Raw genomic sequence first — 10943 nt, 5'->3', positions numbered from 1 at the left:
TTTCCCTTTCTGCTCCTGCCCATCCACTCGAAGGAGATTATGACTCAGACTTATTCCACAGTGAAGTGCTTTCCACTCCAAAATGGTGCAAAAGGTTCCACACAACAATCCAAGATTTAAACCTCAACGTCGTTGTAATTCAGACTCCCACCCCCAATATTATTTCTCTGGAGCCAGCACCCTCTCCAAAGCACTGAAAATTAGAAGGAACCCAGACAAGAGAAAGGAAATGAAGCAGCAGCTAAAAATGGGGAATGAGTAACTGTAATTTCAGAAAACCACATCTGCTCTCCTAGTCAACAGTGGAAACAAAACTTGAGCTTTTTATAGGAAGTGTCTCCTACTTAAAGGACGCTATATGGTACTTCACTAAACTGCAGAGCAACCAGAGTGCACTGTGCTGCCCAGCTCTACTTCCATCTGCCGCCTTCCATAAACATAAACAGTGGAAGCAATGACACGGCCATCACTCTTGTTTTCCCTGACAACAGAAAGCTAATTTTACCTGAATCATTTGATGCAATGATTTTGCAAAGTTCTTTCTGAATTCTTGTCTAATATCCAACAGATCGATTTCACTTCTTGAAACCATGACTCTGATCAGGGTATCATCATCAGTGCCAGCCCCCTAAAGAGAAAAGTTTAAATAACATTAAAATGCGAGTTCGTTCTGCACAGATGCTCTAACAAATACAAACAACCAGGTTGCAACATGAAAGCACCAAGTGCAACAAGTGCTGTCTCAAAACATTTCTGCACTACACTTCTATTTGAAAATAAAGACTATTTGGGACAATATCACAAGGCATTCATACTGCAACGTGGAGAATAGAGGACTGACTGTGCAAGGTTCTCTAATCCCTGGACTTCTCTAAGTGCCATAGAGTCAGATTTCTTCTTTCCTGTTTAAGCTCACAGCCTTCAAATGTGAATGCCCATATAAATTTAAAATAATCCAGTTCGAAGATTACACAGTAGCAGAGCTGGTCACCCCAATCAGAATCACATGTAACTCACCGTTCCAATGCAGTCTGAGACTGCAGAACTGCAGTCAGGTCTGGAACCGGGTTCATAAATCCTAACGATGACTAATACAAAGCACGTAACATCATACAGCAAGACACAGGCAGAGGAACTCATTCAACAAATTACCCAGATGTTTATCACAAAGGCAAACTTCACAAACCATTTCTAACCACGCAAACATGCTCCACTCTGAGTCATCTTTATGGCTTTAAACATTTTAAGTTCCTGTGCTGGCAGTAACATCCTGACCCCTCCTGCTCAGACAAGTCAGACTCCCCACAAGCTGAAGCAATACGAATTTTCACATGCTGACCTACTAATGCACCTCAAGGAAGGACTGGGCAGAGTCCCCAAGATCATCTTCAGCCTAACGTCCAGGGTCACTCAATCCTTCGACTGGGTGTCATATATTCTTGGATTACATCTAAAAACACCCTAAAGCTGCTCAAAAGTTACGCCATGAGACTGGTGGTTTCTGGGTAGGATTTGACATTAGAATCTGCTAATGCCAGGCGCTGCCCCACCGAATCATGAAAGCAAACTCTGCTCATTGTAGAACTTAATCATACCAAATCAATAAATTAGAAGTGCAAACTCTTCTGCCAAAGTAATAATTGATTAAGTTATGTTTTATCTGAAGTGCTTCATGACTTGTATTTATATTTAAAAAAATAAAAACTGGGTATCTCACCAGCAGACATTCATTAGATTCCTCATAATAGAATTGCACAAGATTGTAAAACCTACAGGAAAATATTTCCTATTGCATTCTTTTAAAAAATAAAAATTAATAAGTAGATTAAAAAAAAGTAATCCTCCTCGTACAGCTCAGCATACTGGTATAACTTTTTGTATCTTCCACCTGAACATTATTTTAGATTGTTATCTATAAAAGTGGCTTTTAAAAATTAAGCTATTATTTCATCTCTTTTCAGTAATTCTCATGCTGACACCTCATCAGCATCTCACGACAAACATACTTCAGGACTTTTCATCAAGGGAAAGCAAGGAATTCTTCAGGGAATCTGATAACTTGCCTGAAAACAAGAGATTACCTACCTTGGTTTTAATTAGTGTTAGCCACTGTGAGTTAAAAATACAGTTTCCCCTACTTATGTCTTCCCATCCAAGAGAAGGGAAAGCCAACAAACACAGCTGTGTCACTGGGGAGAGTTCTCTGCCGGTTTTGTAATTGTTGAAGCCTGTTACCTTTTTCTCTGACAAGTTGCTTGTCCTTCTCGAAATTGGATGAATAGTCCCCAAAACAAGTTTCAAAGCTAACCATACCTTTAGTCTGCAAACACTTATCTCCAGAACAAAGAGCACTAGATCTGCACAACCTATGAGTTAGGTTTTCAGCATGTTTACTTCCTCAACATATCCACCATGTAAAGCTACTGTAGTCTTTGTTGACCTGAAGGGGCCTAGTTGATCTAGCCAGGCACTTTGCAATGTAAGAAGACTAAGTCCCAAAACCAGCTGATGAGACAGACATTTCAAGGTACAATGAACTCCAAGTAAAGCTTATGAATTGTTTGTATCCTCTCCCAGATCTGCATTCCCCAAACCTTTTGCAGATGGTTAGTGATCCTGTGGATATTTACAGCAAAAGAAATAAAGAACAAGCAAAAGGGAAAGGAATTTTAGCTACAGCAGATAGAAAGGTGGCATGTGAAAAACATGTATATACCTTCATGGAATCATACAGAGTCTCAGCAAAATAGGCAGGCACACTTCGGATGCATTTCACTGAAAAAAGGCAAAGGATTAAATTACTGATTGTTAATTCAATACCGGACAATCTTGCACTGTCAAGACAGTGTGTTACTGGACCATTCTCTCCATTGCAGACAATTACAGCTGCCAGCTCATCTGTTCCTCTGCTACAACTCTTCTGGGTTCTAAGAGTTCGAATGCACCATATATTGCTGATAGAAAAGAGACTTTGCCAGTGAAATTCTACTCTCGGTTAGAAATCTACTATGATATTGTCCTAAATGAGAAGCCAAGAATCGAAATGAAGGCAGAATTTTGTCTCACTTTCTGACAGAAGTGCACATGACTGAACCGAATGTAGTTCACCCCCACGCCCTAGCCTGATTCCCGCCTGTGCCCCCATCTATTAAAGGAACAATAAAGGCCTATTTTCTAGATAGAAAAAATAGATGCCAGGTGATTAAGTTTAAAAAGGAACCATGTTTTCATTACAATTTAAGGAAGCCTGGTAGTCAACTAAGAAGGCCAGTTCTAGATCTGTTAAGACGTAATTACCAACTGCCAAAAGCAGCTTCTCCAAATCACCGGAAGTTTCACGGTCAATGGTCTCTTCAATTTGGAAGCCGGAAATAGTCATGTACTTGTCAAACACTGCAAAACAGAAAGTGTGCTTAGTCACACTGAAGGCCAGCAAATATTTCTCCCAGTACCCTTCTCAGGACAGGGTAATGCCACCTGTATCTCATTATCCACAGCTCAGATGCTATTGCCTGCTCTTTCTTCCCTCTGTACTATTCTAAATTCTTACTTCCTACCAGATTGCTACTGTGCAATACATTCCTGTACCTCAGAATAACACCAGGACATGCTGGGGGTCAACAGGCTGGAAAGCAGCTTTGCAGAGAAGGAGCTGAGGGTCCTGGTGAACATCAAGTTGAACATGAGGCAGCAGCGTGCCCTTGTGCTGCTTTAGGAGGATTGTTGCCAGCAGGTCAAGGATGGGGACTGTTTCCCCTCTACCCAGCACTAGTGAGGCCATGCCTGGAGGGTGGGGTCCAGTTCAGGGCTCCCCAGTGCAAAAAAGATATGGAACAATTAAAGTGAGTCCAGTGAAGGGCTATAAAGATGATTGAGGGACTGGAGCACCTTTCCTGAGAGAGAAGGGACTGTTCAGCCAGAGGAGAGAAGAGAAAGCTCAAGGGGGAATCTCATCCATACGTACACTTCCATGAAGAGGGGCGTAAAGCAGACAGACCTAGCACTTACTGGTCATTGTTACAAAAAGTCTAAACAGCTCTGTAAAACAGAGTTTGAATGGGTAAGGAGCAGGAAAAAAAAAAAATGTTGGCCATTTATTATGCACATATAAAAGGATTGGGTTTTTTCAGGGCTGGATCTCCATCAGATTATGATGACTCATAAGAGACTTTCAGCATCTTTTCCATTGCCACAACCTCTTTCAAAAGGGACAAAAAAAATACTAAGCATCTAAAAAGAAACCCCCATCTGTCTCTCAGATCTATTGCACCACTCCTTGAAGTGGGAGATCCCCACTGCTAAGGGGGAAGTGCATTACAGGAAACAAAATTAAATGTATTAAGTCTAGGGAAGAGGTGATTAAAGATTTCTGGGCATGACAAATGCAGGACCACAAACAACATTTCAACCATTTCTACCACCAGCTGGGTAGCACTGAGATTTCAGGTCGAAGTTCTCAAGCATACATGAACCATACTACCTACCCCTCCTTAAATGCGAAACACTTCGAGTTCCCAAGATAGTGATGAACTTTTCTTCATCTGTTCCCCATTTCAGCTCCCCAGCTCGAAACAAAACCTGTTTTGAAATGAGGAGATTAAAACAGCAGCATTTGTTATGTGTCCACATACCCAGTTGAAAAGCTCTATTTGTCTCTCTCTAAGGAATCGTAGAATAGAATCACAGAACCATAGAATGGTATCAGCTGGAAGAGACCTAGAAGATGACCAGCCTTTGTCCCAGCCCTATCAACCTACTAAACAATTCAACTTACTAAACAAGTTATAGCTGGAAGGAAAAAAATCAAAATAAAATTGCCAAGTACCGAACCAAACTTACAAAGAAATAAACTATACATTTTGAAATTGACTGTGAAAGTATTTAAATGAGAAATACTGCTTAAGCCCTAAAATTGACTGTGCGCACAGTCGCTTTCATAAGCCTCAAGTTTTCTGGAACTATGAGAACAGAGGAGATTAAATCCATTCCCAATATTGCTTTTTCTGCTTTTTTGTTTCCTTACCCTTCTTCAAATCAGACTAGCAAAACTTTATTACATGATGATTCATATCAATGGCAGAACCATGCTAACCTAGCCCAGGAGGAAGTTTTCCTAAAAGGAGGGGAAAATGGATTTAGAAGATCTCGAAAAAAAAGATTTGCCAGCTACTAAATTCTTCATCATATGAAATCACATTTGAATTCTTTAATCGTTTTAGCACATTCATTGCTCTTCAGGCAAGTCTTTATTAAATGCAGAAAATGACCGGGCCATAAAACAGCATTTAGGAAAATAAAGCACTTCCCACTTTTAGAATAAGCAACAGTACAGGGGAAATGAGACAGAAAAAAAAGGAGAAAATTAAATTAATTCTTTTTCCTGACATTCAGAAGGTTTCTTTCCCAATTCTGTGCTCAACACCATTTAAGGAGAAAGGTTTGTACATATTTTAGTATACAGTATTTTTCCTCCCTCCTCAACGAGCAGAGGACTGGCAAACACGTTACAACCTATATTCAGGCAATCAACTATTTCTTAGAAAAATGTCAAAAAATCTGCTGCAGAGCAATGCTGTTGGCCATATGTCTGTCCGTACTGTAAAACCTGAATGGGATATTATGAATTTCCTATTTGTGTTTGTCCCACAATCCTATTCAAAACCGGTATGTGCTTTGTTTAATATTAATGGTACAGAGTACAAAAAGATGAAGAAAAAAACCAAAACCAAGAGCTATTAAGGCATTGCAAAGGCATTTAGTTCAAATAACACATGCTAAATTCTTCAAAATAAATATCAGCACTCTCTATCCAGTAGCAAACATGAAGTCCCAGTATAGCATTTAGAACTGCCAGGACAGCATTTCTTTAGAGAAACTACAAGTTGTGAATAGTATTTTAGGTTTTGATCCATCTTGCCACTGTGCAATACCCAAAATGTACATCAATTACATAATTTTAGAAAAAGGGATATTCAGAAAATCTATTCCGAAAAGTTAAACTTTCTGCTTAAGGCATTCTTAGAAAAATCTTACAAGTTCCCTGGATATTCACACTATCTCACAGTATGAATGTCAGTTGCCCAGCTGCTTTGGGTTAATATTTCTTAACAACAGAAGAAAAAAAAGAATTAAAACCCACCACAGAGCACAAAGGTTGCCCTCTAATGTATCAAAATCTGCCAGAATATCATATTAACCAAAAGAAACACTGGGAAGCCAAACAAGGACTTACATTCACACAGTCACATACCTCAATTCTGACCACCTGTACCTGGTAATAATAATTAACAAATTGTCTGAAGCTTTTCCAGCTATCTTAGATGTTGAATGTAAAGATACCGATAAAGTGAAATGGGACAGAATGCTTCTCTGTTTGGGTCCCAGCTCAAGCCAATTGTACATAACAAACCACAGAGACAATTTAGAAAACCAGGACTCTTGGAACATTTAGGTATGGTGCCTCCTAAATTTAGATGCTCATTTAAACTCAATTGAAGATCCTAAAAGTAATATATCTATCTACCAAGGTTTGCGGTTCCTGGGTTTCCTCAATTACATAAGCCCAGATAAATGCAAGACTGAAATAATTTCATGAAATAGCCTAGCTCATGTTTTGAACATTTGTCTCAGTAATCTTCAAGCTCTAATTTCCAGAGAATTAATTTTAATAGCAAGAGAACCATGCTTTCTGAATTTACTTAACAAAGAATAGGCCTGTGCCAGTAAAATACATTCTCCATCTTGCCCTGCTATCACGAAAATGTTTTATTGATCTGGTATTCTGCTTTCCCTCCTTGTCACTTCAAACAATCCATATATTTTCCTTCACCTCAACTGACAAGTTATGAGAGGAAAACATCTAACCCAGGGTTACCCGAAATAACTGAGGAGAAATATGCATTAAATGAGTTCTGACATACTGAGCATCACTAATGTCAAAGCCAATAGCAACCAGTAAGAGACTGCATCAAGGATACCAATTAACTGGTGGTATTCTTCTTCCTGTCTAGAGCACAGGTTTAGAGGTCAGTGACATGGACAATACTCACAAAGGGCAAAACTTGAGTCCCAAGAAACTCTTTAGAGCCAGTTCTAGTAATTGTCAAGCTGAATATTCGTTACAGTTTTTCTTTTTAGTATTTCACCCTCTATGGAGACATTCCTCACCAAATAGCAATGGCATTTCACTATGACACATATATTAACCCAATATAAGGACTGAATTCAGAGCGAAGTTCAAGTCAAGATATTAAAAGATGAATCATTAATATCTCTGAATTTTCCAGCATCACAAAGCCTCAGTAAGCATAACTCTGTCTTGCAATAATAAGTAAAACAATATGCTTTACACTGAAATATCAAAGGGCCAAAAAACCTTGAACCTAGTGTTCCAGGTTTTGACATTTCTTATGTAAAATCATGCAAAAATGTATTAATAAATGTACACAAAGAACCTTAACAATTTTTCTTTAATCTTTCATTTCTAGCTGTATACTCTCTTAGCAAGATAACTTGTGCAAATGCTCCAAAACCCATCATTCACCCACCTGAGCATCCTGCTCAACAAGACGCTCATCAACTCCTCCATCAGGATCTCTGTTTGCCTAAAGAGAATTTTTGTAAGTCATTAAACTGAAGAATGAAAAGTTGAATTAAAAAACAACTTACATGTTACATTGAGCGCGTAAGAGCTACTGTGAGAAGTCAACCCCTAATGCATCTTTTCCAGGTGCTCGCATGTGTCTTTTGAAATAAATGTTGTCTTCTCCTATTGCCTTCCAAACCCCACGTTGCAGGCATTTTTATGTAACTGTAAGCAATGATCCATAACAAAGCTCAAGACTGACCCTGCAAGTCAGGGGAACCCACCTGCTCCTGAAGCCATCCTGCCTATCCCCAGGTCTATCTGGAATCCCAGCTTAGTAATCAGAGTGACAAGTGTGCATCAAACAGGAAAACAAAAGCAAAAATCATATCCAAACACTGCAGCAGCGAGATACTGACCTGCAGCAGAACCACCAGCAGTCTCTGAAAGTGGCCCGAGGTTTCTCCTGTGATCTTATCCTCCAAGTTGGCCTCATACTCTGCAAAAGAGCAATAACCATTCGCCCATTCACCCCCTTATAGACTTCCGCACTATTTTGAGAAGAAAGCAATGAAAAGCAAAAACTTCATTTGACTCACAGCTCGTAGAGTAATTTACCAGAAACAGTTTTAACAACTAGGATATATTCTGCTTTCACTTATAACCTAACATTATTGTACCTACTAACAGAAGGATATTTGTCAAAATATTTTGACATACAAGGTGACATGTAGAGATTCAGCTCTTTAAGGAACTAAAAGCTGTCCTGGTTTGAGCTAAAAACCCCAATTCTGTTTAGTGATTTTGACTTTCCAGTTTAGTCTGTTCTAGAAGGCTGCACTTTCTGAAGTTAACAGCAAGTTTTTGCAGACAGTGTCTGCTACTGGCAGTGATAACAGTTACTGCCTGGGACTGGGATGCAGAAAGGCCACTGCTGGCTCTTGTGTGCCACACTGGGGGTGCCGGGTACTAAGAGGGGTCACAAGCAAAAAAAGGTTGCACCTCTGAGGAGTAATAGGACAGGTGACCAACGAGGGTATTCCATCCCATATACATCATACTTAGTATAAACTGAGTGATCATGAGAGTTTCGTCCCTTTTCTGCAATGGCTGGTGTTCAGAGAGGACTCCATCTGACCTCCTGCTTTTGATCCGGATCCTGAGTTCCCGAACCCACCCCCCCCCGCCGCTGAGCCTGAGGCTTCCCCAGTGCCTTCTGCTCGGCAGCATCAGTGGGGATTGATATCAGGGGAGAGAGTCGGGTTTGATACCGGGCTACTATCTATAGTTGTATATAGTTCTTTACTTTTATCATTTTACCATTATTTCCGTTATTTCATTAAAGCTGTTCTAGTTTTTCTTCTCTTACCCATAAGTGTCTTTGCCTCATCCCCTTTTCCTTCCCGTTCTGGGGGGGGAAGAGGGGGTCAGAGAGCGTCTGTCCGTGTTAGTGGCCTGCCCAGCCCTAACCCACGACAAAAGCCTACAGATCTGGAGTTATGCCAAAGTACGGGTGTTTCACAACTGTACAACAACTCTGAACCCAGAAAAGTCTAGTGCTAACAAATTTTGTCCTTGAAGGCTCTGTAGTTTTGCAGCGAACTTTATTAAGACATGAGAGGGTGGTAGTAATTAGTACAGAGGTAAAAGAATTATGTTGAATTAAACACTGCCATAATAAAACCAACACAACAATCACAGGGTAAAGCAAGTGCTCCTGTGGACAACCAAAAACCTGATCTGGTGCAAAGGCATTTGAACAGAACGCTCAGCGAAAGGCAAAAAATTACTTTGGTTTTTCATACAATAGTAGTTTCCTGGTTTCCAATTACTACAAATGCCCTTTCAGTCAAAGGGATGAAAATAATAGGTGACAGGAAAAAATGCAGTTGAATGAATTTTAACTAAAAAGCACAAAACACTATAACCTGTATTCATAGACTCAAAATAAAGACTACTTGAGTTTATAAACCAAACTCAATATGAAATTTTGCAAGACAGCAGAAGGAAACAAAAGTTTCTTTCAATATGAAGTTTTGCAACACAGCAGAAGAAAATATCACTTATTGGATACACAGATCAAATCATACACACACTTTATCTGAAAGATGAGTTAAAATCATACTAAGAGAAGTGCACAGAGATTTACAACTTTATTTTATACAGAACTTTACCTTTTAGATAGACCTGTTTAATATTCTGCACTTCTGCAGGTGTTCTGGAGGCAAGAATTTCAGTCAGCACTTTCTCATTTGTTCCTGCTCCCTGCAGGGAGGCAAGTATAAATCAGTTGATGGAATAACAGAAAATAAGAATTCTCTTCTGACAATCAAAAGCAAGCACCAGCTTATACACTTGAACCAAAGACAGTGGTTTTGGAAAGAATTTTTTCCAGTTCTGGCTTGATTGTTTTGAAAACCAACCCGACACCTAAGAAAGTCTCACTGCTGCAGGATTCAGCTGAGCCCTTCCATGTTCAAGTCCACCCAGATAAGCCTTGTTTTTTCCCTACTACAGCGAATGACATTAAGGGAAATAAATGAACAGAGCAACAGTTTCGGTCTTAGCTCTCGTTCATATACTGAATTTTATCAGCTAGCACACAGATAAACACAGAGACACCCAGCATTGATCTTCACCCTGCTATGAATTGTTTTACATTAAATCTGCTCTCTTTTCCATTGCAAACAAATACATTTTACAACAGAAAAAACAGTCATCTTGCTAATCCAGACAGTTTAAGCTGCTGCACTTAGGTACAGCAGGCCCAACAGGCACTCTTCACTTTTACAAGGATAAAACTTACAGAAGGGAAGTCAGTATCTTGATTATCCAAGTCTGAGTCTACTTTGCCTGCAGGAATAAGCCATTGCTCTTTACCTTTCCTAAGAAGTCATTTCACAAAAGCAGCACTGAAATACAAGGATGGGTATTTTTTGCTTCAGCACATTACTTACCTTTCCTGTAAGGTAAATCTGAACACTGACTGCACACAAAGATACCCAAAATACAAATCTGCCAGGTTATATGTAATCATTTTCAAAATACAGATTGTTTCAAGAGTGCACATACTCAAGTGAGGTAGGCACAGTTATATTGGTTCTAATCTAAGTAGCAGCAGTGGACAGTCCTCAACACAGACGTAACGCTCTTAGCTGAGTTACCTTGCACTGAGGTCTCTGTTATCACATCTTCTTTACTACTGTTGCTATCCACCTTAGTCGAACTGCAGCTAGTATTGACATCTCCTGTGCAGACACATTCTCTGAGAACCTATGATGTTGTGTTTAATATCGTTAGGGGGCTGGCCAGCTCAGCTGGTTAGAGGTGGTGCTGATAACACCAAGGTCGGGGGTTC

At 39.7% G+C, this 10943-nt stretch overlaps 1 protein-coding gene across 1 annotated transcript in view; it reads right to left on the bottom strand.

Moving 5' to 3' along the window:
* The window catches only part of ANXA5 (annexin A5), a gene marked incomplete at its 5' end in the record, with an annotated part of 10908 nt that extends 1043 nt beyond the window's left edge, over window positions 1-9865 (bottom strand). The window contains 7 exons of the mRNA XM_009878354.1: window positions 506-628; window positions 2717-2775; window positions 3298-3393; window positions 4485-4578; window positions 7548-7604; window positions 8005-8084; window positions 9760-9865. Of these exons, the coding sequence (XP_009876656.1) occupies window positions 506-628; window positions 2717-2775; window positions 3298-3393; window positions 4485-4578; window positions 7548-7604; window positions 8005-8084; window positions 9760-9865 (615 nt within the window). The remainder of the gene's footprint in view (window positions 1-505; window positions 629-2716; window positions 2776-3297; window positions 3394-4484; window positions 4579-7547; window positions 7605-8004; window positions 8085-9759) is intronic.
* Between the last annotated feature and the right edge of the window lie 1078 nt (window positions 9866-10943).

This window comes from Apaloderma vittatum, unplaced genomic scaffold (genome assembly GCF_000703405.1).
Source record: "Apaloderma vittatum isolate BGI_N311 unplaced genomic scaffold, ASM70340v1 scaffold4911, whole genome shotgun sequence".
Classification (NCBI taxonomy): domain Eukaryota; kingdom Metazoa; phylum Chordata; class Aves; order Trogoniformes; family Trogonidae; genus Apaloderma; species Apaloderma vittatum.
The sequence above is the reverse complement of the archived record's forward strand: the minus strand, read 5'-3'. Positions and strand labels throughout refer to the sequence as shown.